Source organism: Lepus europaeus, chromosome 8 (genome assembly GCF_033115175.1).
Source record: "Lepus europaeus isolate LE1 chromosome 8, mLepTim1.pri, whole genome shotgun sequence".
In the NCBI taxonomy this organism is placed as follows: Eukaryota; Metazoa; Chordata; class Mammalia; order Lagomorpha; family Leporidae; genus Lepus; species Lepus europaeus.
In genome coordinates this window covers 72,088,075-72,105,354 of record NC_084834.1, presented here as the reverse complement: position 1 = coordinate 72,105,354, position 17,280 = coordinate 72,088,075, and the positions used below count along the sequence as shown (strand labels likewise).

At 38.3% G+C, this 17,280-nt stretch overlaps 1 protein-coding gene across 7 annotated transcripts in view; it reads right to left on the bottom strand.

The window, feature by feature from the left end:
- Positions 1 to 17,280, bottom strand: part of PPA2 (inorganic pyrophosphatase 2) — a 229,728-nt gene that overhangs the window by 119,521 nt on the left and 92,927 nt on the right. For all 7 annotated transcript variants that reach the window (XM_062199795.1, XM_062199791.1, XM_062199790.1 and 4 more), the window contains exon 10: positions 9,870 to 9,939. In XM_062199795.1, the coding sequence (XP_062055779.1) occupies positions 9,870 to 9,939 (70 nt within the window). The remainder of the gene's footprint in view (positions 1 to 9,869; positions 9,940 to 17,280) is intronic.

Here is a 17,280-nt window from a genome sequence, read left to right as displayed (position 1 = left end):
ATAAACTGTATTTGAAATTAAAATGAGCTATTCATACAATTGCTCCTTTCTTAAGTAGCTCTCTTTCAAGTAACTCCACTAGGTCCTGGACAAGCATTTGCACGTACAAGCTACATTTGTTCAACTAAACAAACATGACACGTTAAACCAATATCAACTGTCCTGCTGACTATGTGACTCACGAATCAATACTCTGCCATTTTACTATGAAAATGTTCGAAAACAAAGGGAAGACAAGTTTCCAGATTTCTTGTTCAGGTGAGCAGGATGTTAGCTGAATTTCCTTGGACCCTGTCTTCCTACCTTATGTTTCCACTGTTCATTAGGTTGCTATTCTATATTCATTTTACATTAACAACTCCCTTTTGATTCTTAAAAAAAATCAATAAAATGAGAATGACCAATTCTTAAGATTTAAAAGTATTTTATGTTCATGTAAGTTAAATTTGCTTCTTTAAGAATAGGTTTATACAGCCAGTAGTTAATAGAATGACCTTATGCTTATTTACTTTGTCTACCTTCCAGCAGCAATGCAGGGCTTAGCTATCAAGAGGCAGAAAAGGGAAAGCACAATGGAAAAATAAACTGACTAGAACCAGACACTGATTTATCCAGAAAAGACATTATTTTAAAATCTTCCACAATGAATACGATAATAAAATCCTCATTCTAAGTCATAAATAAAACAAACATGTATGGCATAAACACTGCAGTGACATCATTGGAAAATGACCATCAAAGAACAATTCTGCTTTAAAGGAAACACAGACCTGCTTGACAGAGATGTAGCTTTTTTTTTTTTTTGACAGGCAGAGTGGACAGTGAGAGAGAGAGACAGAGAGAAAGATCTTCCTTGGCCGTTGGTTCACCTTCACCCTCCAATGGCCGCCGCGGTAGGCGCGCTGCGGCTGGCGCACCACGCTGATCCGATGGCAGGAGCCAGGTGCTTCTCCTGGTCTCCCATGGGGTGCAGGGCCCAAGGACTTGGGCCATCCTCCACTGCACTCCCGGGCCACAGCAGAGAGCTGGCCTGGAAGAGGGGCAACCGGGACAGGATCGGTGCCCCAACCGGGACTAGAACCCGGTGTGCCCAGCGCCACAAGACGGAGGATTAGCCTAGTGAGCCGCGGCGCCGGCCAAGATGTAGCTTTTTTAAATGAGTGCACACAGAAGCCTCTTGCTTAGGCAGTCTAAGGGGCCAAAGCCAGCCCAGCAAGAGGGTGCACCAGCTGGACTGACTTCAGCTTCATTCTGAGCTGGCTTGATTTTAACAATCAGAAATGAAGGCTTGCCATCTTTCTGGCATGTGCAAGGAACTGTTATTGTCATGCCACCAGCAGAGCTCTAAACACATGCCTAAGCCCAAAGGAACCCATTTGAGGAGCATGCCGTTACAAGTCTTATCCAACTCGAAAACGAGCTGTAAAATCCCTGCTCTAGTCATCACTTTCCTATTTGTAACTATTTTTATTGGCTGGTATTTTTCTATTAGAGCACAGATCCACTAAGTGTATAGTTGCAGGCTAGCAACTCTATTGACTCATCTTATTGTGGGCCTCAGGAAAAATAAAATATGGCTTTAGTGTATTTTCATGTGCCATTGTTCTTGAATGATAACTATGCCTCAGACTCATGTGAGATACTCTTATAGATGGATCCACCTCAAGCCCTTCATTCACCTGGACTCACCTTTCAATGTCTATATGAATGCATTTGTGGGAAGACATGACACAGATGGTCAAACTATGTATCAAGGTTAACAACTGTTGGGATGCACCATATGGCCTTGGTCTCTCCTGAATGCTCTGCTCTATATACTTCAGCTAAGAAGTCTGGGCAGCAAATGGAAAACAACCATCCACATTTTTATACAACACTGTGGATGTTATTACTTTATTGAAGAAATAAAAACTACCAAGTGTAGTAAACATCAGTATCACAGCTGCAGGTAAGGGAACTCCATCCATAAGGACCCAAATCCAAAGTCAGACTGAAGCCGCTGTGACTTCTTGGGGAGGCACCTGTTTGCTTGGTTTTATATACCTTTAACCACTCAGGACTTTATCCACCACTATGGGCTGTAGATTCCTGGTATCATGAACTGGACTCCTAAAACTAAGCATGAGTGTAGTTACCTGTCTTGGCCTGAATTCTAGATTTTAAGAGTTTTAAATTTCAGGAGCTACCATGGTGTGTACAGAGAAGGGTTGGAGGCAATTCTGGGAACTTTCAATGATGAGTAAGGTTCTCTCCCTCAGTTCCACAAGTCCCAAGTTGGTGTGTAGAATCTTACTAAGTTCAAATACTTTTTCAGTAAAATGAGGATAGTCACCAAACATTAGAGAGCTTTATAAATTATCTTATTCAGACCTCCCCCAACTTTACAGGATGCTTCAAAAAGCACAAAGAAAGTGCTTAAATACAGGATGTGGGAGAATTTTGGGGAAAATGATTTCCAGATGAGAAGAGTGGTTAAACTATCTTCCTTTATTTAACTCTCGGTTTTCTCCCTTCCCTTCTTCCCATTTAAGTTTATGAAAATAGGACAAATTTTTGTGTTTAGAATAGTTTAAATCAATAAGGTTGAATTTCCCCACAAATAATAGAATGAGCAAACTCATGAACAAGTGACACCTCAACCCTGGAATCATTCAAAAAGAAACTGGGAAGGGGAGGCATTATGGTACAGTGGATTAAGCACCCATTCAGGAGACCAGTGTCCCATAACGGAGTCCTTGCAACTAAGTGCAGCTTCTACTTCCTATCCAGCTTTCTGTTTTGTGCACCATGGAGGGTGGCACATGATGGCTCCACATGGGAGACCTGGATGGAATTCCAGGCTGCTGGCTTCAGCCTGGCCCAACCTTGACAGTTTTGAGCATTTGGAGAGTAAACCAGTGGCTGAAAGAGAGCTCTTTTTCTGCCTTTCAAATAAATAAAAACAAATAAATAAACAAAGATGTTGGAACAAAAAAGATTTCTCTCTGTGTAGTTAATCTAACTAGCAACACTAATAAACAATTTTTACTAAGTACTTTCAAGCTGGACATTTTAGCTGGATCATTTCAATTCTCCACAAGGAAGTCCAATAAGAAAAACGCTATTTTTACTATCAGTCTCATTTTATAAAGAATCCAACATGTAGATAAGCTTAAAATAAAGTTTTGATACACTCATACTCATGAAATTATTGTGATAATGAAGATACCACACATTTACCTCAATCAATAAAAGCCCTTGTAGAAAAGATGCTAAGTCATTCCTTTCTGGTTGTCCCCCAGTCACTCTAAATGTTTTTCATGTTAGTTTATGTTTCTTAAAGTCTTATATAAATGGTATTATATAATATGCATAAAATGCATTTTTCACTAAATATATTTTTTGAAATTCAGCCAATCTGTAGTACATGAGGGCATTTCAAAAACTTAATGGAAAATGGAATTAAAATATAAAGTCAGTGGACAGCATTGTGGTGCAGTGCGTTAGTCTACTACTTCTAACACCTGAACCCCATATCAGAGTGCTAGTTCATGTCCTGGCTACCCTGCTTCTGACCTAGCTTCTTGCTAATGTGCTAGGGAGGCAATGTGGGAGATCTGGATGGAGTGCCTGGCTCCTGGCTTCATACTGGCCCAGGAGCTATCGTGGCTTTAAAAAAAAAAGATTATTTATTCATTTATTTGAAAGGCAGAGTTTGAGAGAGAGAGAGAGAGAGAGAAAGAGAGAGAGAGGGAAATCTTCTATCTGTGGGCTCACTCCCCAAATGACCACGATGGCCATGGCTGAGCCAGGCCAAAGCCAGAAGCCAGGAGATCTTCGTCTTCCACATGTGTGCAGGACCTGAAAACACCTGAGCCATTTTCCACTGCTTTTCCAGGTTGCATTAGCAGGTAGCTGGGAGAAGTGGAATAACTGGGACACCAACTGGTGCCCATATGGGTTGCTGGCATTGCAGTCAGCGACCTTCCCCACTGCGCCACAATGCTGGCCCCTTGAAACATCTTAAAGCATCATGATTTCCACGCATTCTGATTTCAGATTAAGATGTTCAGTCAAAAACTTCAGATTTGGTTTCATTAATCTACATATTTATATCATCACCATAGTCTCTTTACAACTGAAGTCTTTCTATTTACCAAAAATAAAAATTTACTTATTTCCCTTCCTTCTCAGAGGCAACCACCATGGTGAAACAAGTGTTCATTCTTCTGGTGTGGCTAAAATGTGAACATCACATCTGTTTGTAGCAATTAAATATATTTGGTATTGCTTTGTTTTAAAACCTACAAATTGGTACATCCTGTATGTATCCTGTTACAAACTACATTTTAACCCAACATTACACTTTCAGGTTTTTTATCCACGAATAGTCATACAGTTTGAACTCACATACTCAACCTGGGACATAACAATACAAAAACATACTAGTTTATTTACTCAGTCTATTATCAGTTTATTCAGTTTCCAATTCCCCATGTCTTATTTTACAAACATGCGTATTAGTGTCTCTATAAGCTATACGACTAGAAGGGTAATTTCTGAACAGTGAGTTATCTTCAACTTTACTAGAAATTCTTTAATGCTCTTCAAAGCAGTTCTATCAACTTATAACTCCCCAAAACCTGCAACAGCCAGTCTCCCATGTAGCTGGCTGGTACCCAAGAACAAAGTTCTTGAGTCATCATCACCTGCAGCCTCCCACAGCACACATTAACACTAAGCTGGATGAGAAGCAGAGGAGCCATGGGGCTGGCACTGTAGTGTAGCAGACAGAGCCACCACCTGTGATGCCAGTATCCCATATAGGTGCTGATTTGTGTCATGGCTCCTCCACTTCCCATCCAGCTCTCTGCTAATGGCCTAGTAAAAGCAGGGGAAAACAGCCCAAGTGTTTGAGTCCCTGCCACCCATGTAGGAGATCTGGAAGACGCTCCTGGCTCTTGGGCTCGGCCTGGCCCTGCCTTTGCTGTTGTGGCCATCTGGGAAGTGAAGCAGTTAAAGGAAGGTCTGTCTCTCCCTCTCTCTCTGTAAACTGTTTTAAATAAATAAACAAATCTTTGAAAAAAGAAAAAAATGCAGAGCAGCCAGGACTGTATCAGGCACCCTGACACTGGAGGCAGGAGTCCCAAGTGTACCTGCAGCATGAAACATGTGCCCCTATAGTGTCTTATTTTGATCTCACTGAATACTAGTGAGATAAAGCAAATTTTCCCTTGTTTAGTGATGACTTATGTTTCCTCTCTTGCAAGTTGTTCATATTGTTTACACATTTCTACTGGGTTCTTTTTCTTGTTGATTTGACATTAGTTTAATTCAAAGTTCATCCTGTGAATCTGGTGAAAGCCCCATAGTAGTAAACTAAGATGGCACAGGCATGTTCATGGCTAACTGAAAGGCATTACTGGCACATGAGGGCACAACTATTTGAAATGTGAACTTCTGATACCTGCAAAGGCTTCTGCCCACCTGTGCTGAATAATTCCTTGTTGATGAAAGAAAATCACAGCTGCAGTGACACTGCTGGGGCTGGGCCAGGCCGAAGACAGGAGCCTGGTACTCCATCCAGGTCTCCCATGTGCGTGCAGGGACCCAAGCACTCAGGCCTTCTGCTGCTGCTTTCCTAGGCACCTTAGCAGGGAGCTGGATTGGAAGTGGAGCAGCCAGGACTCCATCTGGCACCCACATGGGATGGTGGTGTTGCAAGCAGTAGCTTAACCAATGCACCACAGTACTGGATCCCTTACTAGTGCTTTGATTAATATATGTTTATCGATTATATACTTCTTATAACAGTTCTATTAAACAATCAGAAGTTTAGTCTATTTCTTTCCTATGTATATTTTTAAAATACCCATTTATAAAACCAGTTACTATAACCTAAATTCTCACCCAATCAAGTCATTTATAAAATGAAAACAGTTACTATCTGGCTTTGTTTTGACCACACTTCAGACTCATATTCAAATATTTCAGAGTGGTTGCAAAGAGATGAAATACCAAGCCAAAAAGCTTTTACTACAAGTAATTTCATTATTACAAGTTGATAATGTCTTCGTGAGAAACTGTTGACCAATTTGGACTTAAAGAACCCCAAGTAACTAATGAGGCAGCTAACCAGGCAGTTTTTTGAATTACAAATAGTTAATAATAAAAATCAGCATATGTTAAGTTTCATTCAGTTGTTTCTCTAAGCTGAATTTCTGCTGGGGTATTCTCAGTGAAAAAGTTGGGCCAGTGTTGTGGCGCAACTGGTAAAGCCGCTGCCTGTGATGCTGGCATACCACATGGGTGTCCCAGCTGTTCCACTTCTGATTCAGCTCCCTGCTAATGGCCTGGGAAAGCAGTGGAAGATGGCCCAAGTGCTTGAATCCCTGCCACCCACATGGCAGACCTATATGAAGCTCCTGGCTCCAGGCTTTGGCCTGGCCCAGCACTGGCTGATAACAGCCATCCAGGGAGTGAACCAGCAGATGAAAGATCTTTCTCTCTGTAACTCCTTCAGATAAAGGTTTATTTTATTTATTTGAAAGAAAGAGTTACAGAAAGAAGTAGAGCCAGAGAAAGAGAGGGAGGGAGGGAAGGAGGGAGGGAGGGAGAGAGAGAGGTCTCCATCCGCTGGTTCACTCCCCAAATGATCGCTGAGCTGATCAGAAGCCAGGAGCCAGTAGCTTCTTCCATGTCTCCCACACAGGTGTAGGAGCCTAAGGTGTTGGGCCATCTTTTACTGCCTTCCCAGGCCATAACAGAGAGCTGGACCAGAAGTGAAGCAGCCAGGACTCGAACTGGCACCCATATGGGATGCTGGTGCTGCAGGCTGCAACTTTAACCCGCTGCACCACAGCGCCGGCCCCAGATAAATAAATCTTTAAGCCATGCAGTTTTAGAAATTTATATAAAGAGAAAAAAATTTCATGTATTATATATGTACAGTTTTAAGAGCATAATGATAGTTCCCACCCAACCCTCGTTCCCTCCCTGACACTCTCCTTCCTTTCTTACTATTATTTTTTAAATTTGTACTATGACATATCCTCAATTTACTTTACAATCACAAGCTTAACTCTCCACTAAATGTCAATATTGCATATACACATTACATTTTTTTCTTGGTACTCTATATATTAGTTACCACAAATCAGAATAAACATGCTATTATCTTTTGGGGACTGGCTTACTTTACTAAGCATATTGGTCTCTAATTGAATCCATTTCATTGCAAAAGATAGGATTTTATTCTTTATTATGACTAAGTAGTATTCCATATTCTTTATCCACTCATCAGTTGCTGGATCTCTGGGTGGATTCCATATCTTAGCTATTGCGAATTGAAATGCTATAAACACGGAGGTACAGATAATTATTTCACAGGCTAATTTTATTTCGTTTGAGTAAATTCCCAGGAGTGGGATGGCTGAGTCATATGGGAAATCACATCACGCTATGAAGTTTCTGCATTGCAAAGGAAACACTCAACAAAGTGAACAGGCAACTAACAAAATGGGAGCAAATATTTGCAAACCTAAGAAACTGATAAAGGATTAATATCCAGGATGCATAAGGAGCTCAAGAAACTTAAAAAAAAAAACAAAACAAGCAATCCAGTTAAGAAATGGGCTAAGGATAGATCAGGCATTTTTCAAAGGATGAAATACAAATGGCCAACAGATATATGAAAAGATGATTAGCATCACTAGCCATAAGAGAAATGTAAATCAAAATCGCAATGAGGTTTCATCTTATCCTAGTTAGAATGGCTATCATTCAAAAATCAAATAAGTAGCAAATGCTGGTGAGGATGTAGGGAAAAAGGTGCCCTAATACAATGTTGTTGAGTATGTAAATTAGTATAACCATTATGGAAGAAAGTATGGAGATTCCTCAGAAATCTGAAGATAGATCTACCATGTACCCCATGTTTATAGCAGCTCAATCAAAATAGCTAAGATGAGGAATCAACCCAGATATCCATCAACTGATGACTAGATAAAGAAAATGTGGTAAATATGCATGACAGAATATTACTTAGCCATAAAAAGAATGAAATCCTGACATTTGCATCAAAATGGATGCAAGTGGAGATCATTATGCTAAATGCAATAAGCCAGAGCCAGAAAGAAAAATATCACATTTTCTCTTATTTGTGGAAGCTTATAAAGAGGATAAAAGTTATTTGGATGTTGGATCATTTGGTATATAGTTATAAATGCTTCACCAAATCATATCATGTAAATGACAATATACTGTCTCACTTGTTAAAAAAACAAAAAGAAATGGAGAGCAGGGAACAGTGAGGACTCAGGATACCAGCAATGCTTTGTTCTTAATTTGGCTGTTAGTTATGAGGGTGACTGGACAAAAAAACTCAACGTCCTGTATACTTCAGTGCATTTCTTGATATGTATACTTTATTGAAACATTTTTTAAGAAAAAAAGTAATAATAAACTGTCTAGTGAAAACCAAGTTCAGAATGAAATCTATGATACATAAATCTGTAATGTGGGGAAAATAAAGTAATATTGAGACCTTTTTGAGGGCTTCCCTGCATCACTTCCTGTGCCTCCTGTGGCCCATTCTCACCGGCATAGCCAGAGTGTAAGTCAGTTCCTTTGCTTAGAATGCTCCAATGGTGCCCCATCTCAGCCACAGTAAAACAAGCTATCCCTCATTAGACTTCACAGAATCTTTCATAATTTGTCTCCCTTCAGATTTCCTTTCTTTCTTTTTCCTCCACACTTCTATCAGTCACTATGGTCTCCTTAGGTGTTTCCTCCATATGACAGGCATCCTCTTGGGAAAGTAGCCTTGAGTGCTCTTCCTTCAGAATACTTACTGGGCTTACTACCTTATCTTCTACAAACCTGGTCTTTTCTCTCACTCCTTTTTCAGTGAGGTTGTCCCTGACACCATTTTAGTAACTACCACTCCCATCCCACCCCTGGCACTCAATTCTCTCTTGAAAAATAAAAAATAAAAAAAAATCTCTGTTTTACTTACATATTTATTATGTATCTATAAAACTAAAATGAGAGCTACACAAGGGAAGAAGTTTCTGTGTCTTTTTTTACATACTGCATCCCTAGCACCTAGATCATACCACATTGCAGGCACTAATTAAACAGCTGATGGATTAATGAGAAAAAAAACTAACAAATTAATAACAGCCATAACGGACAATTAACATTTAGAAACTATTTTATTTGTTCTTAAAGATCTAAATTCACTAGTTCCTATCTCACAATTAGTTCTTAAAAAGTCCTAATTTATAAAAAGGATTTTAAGCTTATGATCCCTCTTGAACACGCTAGCAATATTACTTGATTATCTGAATATGACTTTTTTATTGTTCTCCAAATTAAGCGCTGATTTACTAATAAATTCAGTTAGCTTCTGTGCAGCATTATCACTGAGGCATGTAACAATCCAAGGATATTTTCTTAGAACAGATAAGGAAAGCTTATGACATAGCTAAACTAAATGGAGTCTCATCGCTTTCATTTTTCTTGATCCAAAATGCATCTATACCAACAGCCAGTCCCAAGTTAGACACAGGATGACAGATCAGGATAACACCAAGGAGTGCAAATGTGTATAAACAGAAATAAACAGGTGACGTTAGGAAACACAGCATCACATGAAATATGATGGTTAATGGTTAATATATTTTAAAATAGAATTTAAAAAATCAAAAGGCTTTAATGTTTTTGGTTTAAATTCCTTGAATAAAAGAAAAAGTGTATTTCAATGTTATTTTTAATTTTATATTTCCCAAAAGAACCTGACACATTTCACTACCAGATAGTTAAGAATTTCTGTTGGATTCCCATGATATTTGTAAGATTAAGAGATGCCCTGGGCACTTGCCCCTTACCGATTCAACGAATGATCTTGCTTCCTCTTGAGTGCAAACGAAAGGGCTATCACACACCTGCACGTTTGTGCTGGCAAGGAAAAGAAAACAGTATTACACAGGATGAAAAAGGAACAAAAGGAAACAACTTCAAATACTTCACATTGGCTGTATAATTTCAGTCAGTGACCAAGTGAATAAATGATATAAACTAGCACAACTAAAATTATTACACATACATTCTTACAGATAAAGTTACAAATATAGAATATACCACAGCACTGCATTCATCAGAATGAAAAAAAAATTAATGATACTATACAAATTCTAATAATTTCCTGATCTAAGTACGCTTCACCTTCAATGAAGAAAAGACGAAACAATTTTGAGCCATAGTAGGAGACTATAAGATTATTTCCTTTTAAGTGAGGTGATGAAGATCATAAATGATTCCTGAAAGATGCTGTGGAATCTCTTTCTCAGCATAAATTATATGAATCTGAAGAGTGTTTTCTTGGAAGTCGAAAAAAGGCAGTGCAAAGTGTAACAGCTTCTTCCCTGATTAGTGAAGTCTGATGCCTTTCCTGTATGTCCACAAGCATGCCACACCATACATATTACCTACTTCCTAACTCAAAGCAAAAGCAGCAACCTTCTCAATCATATGAAGATTGTTTTTTTTTTTTTAAATTTTGTCAAAGTGGGGGGCCAGCACAGTAGGTAAAGCCGAAGACTGCAACACTAGCATTCCACATAGGTACCGGTTTGAGTCCTAGCTGGTCTACTTCCTATCTAGCTCCCTCCTCATGGCCTGGGAAAAGCTGCAGAAGATGGCCCAAATGTTTGGGCTCCTGTCACCCATGTGGGAGATTCTGAAAAAGCCCTTGGCACCTGTCTTTGGCCTGGCTCTGCCTTGGCCACTGCAGCCATCTGGGGAGTGAACCAGTGGATGAAAGATCTCTCTTTTTCTCTCCCTCCCTCCATAACTCTGACTTTCAAATAAAGAAATAAATCTTAAAAAAAACCTGATCAAAGAAAACAGCAAATTAAATGGATATAGAAAAAGGTATTAGAGAAGGGAGTTAAACTCAAATTAACGTTTTAATTAAAGAAAAAAGTGATTAACAGATCCCTACAGGAGACAAACAGTAGGTGAAACAGAAATGTACATACATTCTCCTTCAAAGGGACCTAAGTGTATTTATCTTCTCAATAATTTGGGGAAATAAGTTAGGGTATCTGTGGTATTTTTTTCATTCTTGGCATGAATAAAATCTGGTTAAAGTTAGTGTCATCTTGAAGAGCACAACTTATCTGTGTTCTCTAGTGCTCATGTTTAAGCTGAAAACTGAAAAAGGTAGGCTCATGTAAATCTGATGTTTCCTTAATGAAAAGTCAAAATTAAATTTAAAAAGATTCCAGTAAAAGAATTAGGCACTGTGAAGTCTGAACTGCAGTCCTCCAAAGAAAATGTGGAATACACTAAGTATGCTCCATACAATGCTTTGAAGATTTTAACTGAATCAGAGTAAACTATGCCTTAGAAATTCTGGGAAAATGACAGTGAGAGAGCAGAGAGGTTTTCTTTAATAGAGCTGCCATATAAAATATAGAACATCCAATTACATTTTAATTTCAGATAAACAAGAAATCTTTTAGTTTAAGTAGGCTAAAAATATTAAAAGAGATGTTTATGCAAAATCTTTTCCTGAAATTTAAATTTAACTGGTATGCTATATTTTCTTCTGTTAAATCTGATTATACTTTCTAAAGTAATCTTCTTCTTCCCAAACAAAATGAAACCATAAACATGAATATTAGGAAAAAATGAAAATATTAGGCCAGCACTGTAAATCTTAAAAACACTGAATAATTAAAAAGAAACCCTAAAATAAAGCATCTTGACAAGTAACCAGTAGAAACCTGTAGTAAAGCCAACTTCCTCTGCTATATTTTTTACATTTAATAAATTATTAGTATGGCTGATTCAAGAATGAAATAAAAGGCACATCCAAATGGACTTTAGAAATTCTTTTATGACACACCAATACAAAGGATAAACATTTACATAGTCCCTTGTTACTATTTCTCAAATAAGCTTTCATTAGAATTTTATTAGCTGAAATAGAGTGCCAACTTCCTCACTGACATCCTTTTAGTTAACAGATTATGCCAGCTTGTGAGAAACTACATGCATGTGCAGAAACATGTGTGTGCATATTAAGAGCTTCAAAAAGCTTATGGAAAAGGGAATTAAGAAATGAGTTCATTTTCATGCAAACAATTTTTAAATCTGTACATTCTATTTTTAGTATTGGGGATTTTCTATAAACTTTTTGAATCATATGTATATTTTCTTTTCCAGGATTTCATGAAGGGATTTGTACTATCAGTGTTCCAGGGCAAAATGTTTACCAAGAAATGTTTTATTTTCTCTTAACTGGTCCTCATGTAAACATAGTTGTTTAACACTGATTCCTATTTGTCTATTAATTTAAAAAATTACAAGTCGGGGACTTTTCTAGATGCTAGGGATAAAATAATGAACCATGGAGTCCTTATGAAGTTTACAATCTCTAAGATTATTTTTAGCTTTCCAACTATGACTATGGCAGTGTAATCAAGAACAATAATCAAGAGAAGCAGTGTAATCACTTAAAGGAGAGATGACCAAGGATTTGTTGCCAACTATGAATGAGATTAAAAACAACTAAAGAAAAATGTGCTGCTTTCCCTTTCATAAAGATACCAACTGTTTTATTCTAAATTTGTAAATGTTATTTAGCTCAAACAACATTGTATAACCTGGTTAACCAAAATATGTAGACATGACATTAGTGCAAAGGATCAACAATACCAAAATGACTTCTACAAAAAAATTACATTTAAAAATAATAAAAAAAGCATATTAAAAGATGGATAACAGATCAAACTAACTAAATAAAAACAGAAAATTATCTGAAAATAATAAACAGATACATAAAAGGGGAAATTTATAGGGCCAGCAGTATGTTAACTTTAGTAAAGGGAAAATTATTTTCTTCAAGTGGATCTCAAATCAGATAAAGGCCCATACTCACCAGAATCTTCAAAGAAATGATACAGATTTGTCAAAACTTTTTTCATTCTACAGTAAAGTACTAAAGATAAAGGAAAGAGAAGAGATATGCAAAGAGATAAGAAAACAGTGACTTCAGACCGAATCTTCTAGTGTTTGTAAGCAGAAAGCAAGGATACACAAAGCTAAAATAACTGAAGCTACCAATAAAAGCGCCAGATTCAATACACCTTACTCTAGGAATACAAAAGGAAACAATTTTAAGATCTAAATAACTTGGCCAGCACCGCGGCTCACTAGACTAATCTTCCGCTTGCTCATCAGTACTCCGAGTTCCAGTCCTGGTTGGGGCGCCGGTTCTGTCCCAGTTACTCCTCTTCCAGTCCAGCTCTCTGCTGTGGCCCGGGAAGGCAATGGAGGATGGCCCAAGTGTTTGGGCCCTGCACCAGCATAGGGAGACCAGGAGGAAGCACCTGGCTCCTGGCTTCGGATGGCGCAGTGTGCCAGCCGTAGCGGCCATTTGGGGAATGAACCAACAAAAGGAAGACCTTTCTCTCTGTTTCTCACTGTCTAACTCTGCCTGTCAAAAAAAAAAAAAAAAAAAAAAGATCTAAATAACTTGGAAAAACTAAGCATGTTGAAACTGTCTGTGTAAGATACAAATGCATAGAGAGCATAAAAAAAAATCCAACAGAACATCTCAGTTCTACGCAGATATGAGAGCAGCAATGATAGGAGAGCTCAGAAGAAATGAAACTGTGCCAAGGTGATGTCCAAACTGTTCCTGGAAGAATGAACAGATGTTCATGGAGGAAAGACAATGGACAGAAGGGGATCATGAGGCTGCAAAAGTGGGTCTGGAAATATTTTTAGATGATAGAAAATTTGGATTAAATCCCATAATCAAAGAAAAACAGTTTCTAAGCATAAAAGTTACATAACCACATTTGTACTTTTGAAAGATAATTCTGAAAAGTACTATATAGAAATATATTAAACAGGAGAATGACTGTCAGTAATTTAAGGAAATGATAAATAGCTGAAATAAAGTAGTTTTTATAACTAGAAGAACATTCAAGAATCAATAAAGATATGAAAATTCAAGGACAGATGAATGAAAATAATGTACACTGACATAACACATATATACTTATGATGTACATTATTATATATAATAAATATGTAAATAGGGGCTGACGCCATGGCTCACATGGCTAATCCTCCGCCTGCAGCACCGGCATCCCATGTGGGCACCAGGTTCTAGTCCCGGTTGCTCCTCTTCCAGTCCAGCTCTCTGCTGTGGCCCGGGAGTGCAGTGGAGGATGGCCCAAGTGCTTGGGCCCTGCACCTGCATGGGAGAGCAGGAGGAAGCACCTGGCTCCTGGCTTCGGATCAGCGCAGCGCGCCAGCCGTGGCGCCATTTGGGGAGTGAACCAATGGAGGGAGGACCTTTCTCTCTGTCTCTCTCTCTCACTGTCTGTAATTCTACCTGTGAAATAAATAAATTAAAAAAAAATCTTTAAAAAAAATAAATCTGTAAATAAGCTAGTAAACTGAATAGTACATTTCCAATTCATCAAAAATAAGGTAGATAAAATGTGGGTGAAGATAGGGTGAGAGGGGTTGCAGTTTAGCTCAAATGTCAGAAAAACTATCCCACAATAAGGTTTAATTTTTTTTTTTTTAAAGAGAACAGAAATATTGAAGTACTGTTAAAAGACTATACAGTTTTCAGAATACATGCTAAACAGTGGAAAAAACAGTAACAACCAAAATAACTCACTGGGAGAAAGAATTAATCAAAGCAACAAAGAATTTAATAAATGCAGTAATCCTGAGAACAGAAGAGCAACCACTTGGATTAAAAAAGATCAACAAATAAGAGGGTACTCCAAAAAGTTCCTGGAAAATGGAATTAAAAGAAAAAGTTGGCAAAAAAATCTGAAAAATCATGTAATTTTTCATGAACTTTTTGAAGACCTTATGTATACATGGATTTCAAAATTTCTTGCACTAAAATAATTTAACTTCATTTTCTAAAATTTTTTTTAAAAGTATCCTTGTATTTAGTTAGCTTTAGAATACTATTCAATAATTTACTCTAACATATTTATTGCATAGCTACTGCAAGCCACATATTAGGAATATAAAGATGAGTAAGGCAGTTTTACTCATCTATTCTTGAGAAACTTCTATTCTAAAGGACACAAATTCACAAATCTAGGACTTAGTAACCGGTAAATGCAATGACAGAAACAGCACAAAAGGAACACAGAGCACACCAGCACCAAATCGAGAACACGACTGTCATAAGGGAGTACTTTAGAGAGAGGCTAAGTATAAAAGATGAGTAAGTTAGCAGTTATCCAGTTCAACAAATGAGAAAATAATCACGGCAGAGAAACAAAATGAGTGATGATCTAGAGATCAAGAAGAGTACAGTGTCTGGAGGAGTGGCAGGTGGTTTTAAGTAGGTGAACATAAATAAGAGACAAGAAGTGATGGCAAATGAGGCTAAAACGGTAAGAGATGCCAAATCTTAGACAGCCTGGGCTGCTTTTCAAATGACAAGAAATTTGGATTCTATGGTTCTTAAGCTGAGAGACTCATGAGAACCATGCGGGGGGACCTTGTACATGTGCATATTAGACTCTACTCTTCAGAGACCCCAATACAGCAGGTTTGAAGAAGAGGACAATGCACCTGAATTGTGCAACAATTTCCCCTGGTATTTCGGATGTATCTACAGTGAGAGAATGGTTGTAATAAACAGTATTGTGCTAAACTGAAGTCAACTGGGGAAACAGGTTAGAAAGGAGGGTTGGAGGAGGGCTTGCAATTTAGTGACAGCATACTTTAGGAAACTTTGAGAAACAATTCATTACATGAAGGCAAAAGAAATAAATGCATAATTCACATTGAAAATTGCTCAAAGAAAAAATGTACAAAAATGAGTTAAAATTCCAAAGTTTGTCTTCAAATTATTTAGATGCATACAATTTACATCTTGAAAATTTTAAGGTAAAAAAATATTACTTTGTTGCAAAAAAATGTAGAGGAGGTAACAGAATACAGTTATTCAGAGAGAGTAGGTTTGGAATCTGGGTTTAAATATCTTGACTTTGCCCTGCCCTTAAATCTCTAGGTAAATCCTACGCCTGTGATGCTGGCACCCCACATGGATGCTGGTTCTAGTCCCGGCTGCTCCTCTTCCAATCCAGCTCTCTGCTATGGCCTGGGATAGCCGCAGAAGATGGCTCAAGTGCTTGGGTCCCTGCACCCGCACAGGAGACCAGGAGGAAGCTCTTGGCCTCGGATCGGCACAGCTCCAGGCGTTGTGACCATTTGGGGAGTGAACCAAAGGAAGGACGACCTTTCTCTGTCTCTCCTTCTCACTGTCTCTAACTCTACCTCTCAAATAAATAAATAAAATCTTTAAAAAAAATCTCTATGTGGCTTCAATTCCTTCATGTATAAAATGGAAACAACAGGTATGTTACAGGGTTCTTAACTGCAGAACACAAATAACACTGTCAGAAGCTAGAACACAGAGTATAAAGTTCAATAAATATCAACTCTCACTGTTAATGCAGTCTTTTCCATTAGGTATAAGGTTATGGCAAAATGACTCAATAATGAAACCAGACAAGGAATATCAAGCTGGACATAAGGTAGGCAAAAGATAGTTTCCAGCTCTGTAGTTGGACGCCTGGAAGACACTCAAGTCTGCAAGGACTGTATAAGCCTTATAGAAAGCAAGACTAGGAAGAAAAATAAGGTAGCAAATAGCAAGCAAATATCTCATCAGACAACTAGAAAACTTTTTTAGTCTAGAGGGTGTCATCGTACTGATGCCTAACTTCTAGAACATAAAGAACATCTCAGTCTATCATTACTAGGACATCAGACCAGAAGGCTTTCAATTATATCCACATTTGATGTTAATTCTATTACTTAAATGAGAAACAATTGCCTAAATTTTCAGAGTATGCTAAACAGAGTGCACTACATAAAATGTAAGGGAAAAAGAGAGGAGATGATCAGGGAGTTGACAGTGTTGAAATGAATCTGGGGCTAGCATTGTGGTGTACCTTTGTGGCATAACCTCAATGCTGCCATCCTGCATGAGCTCTGGTTCCTGTCTCAGCTGCTCCACTTCTGATCCAGCTCCCTGCCAATAGCCTAGGAAGGCAGTGGAAGACAGCCCAACTGCTTGAGCTCCTGCTATCCATGTGAGAATCCTGGAGAAGCCACTGGCTTTCAACCTGGCCCAGCCCTGGCCATTGTAGTTATTTGGGAAGTGAACCAGCAGGTGGAAGATCTCTCTGTCTCTACCTCTCTCTGTAGCTCTGTTTTCCAATTAACTAAATAAAT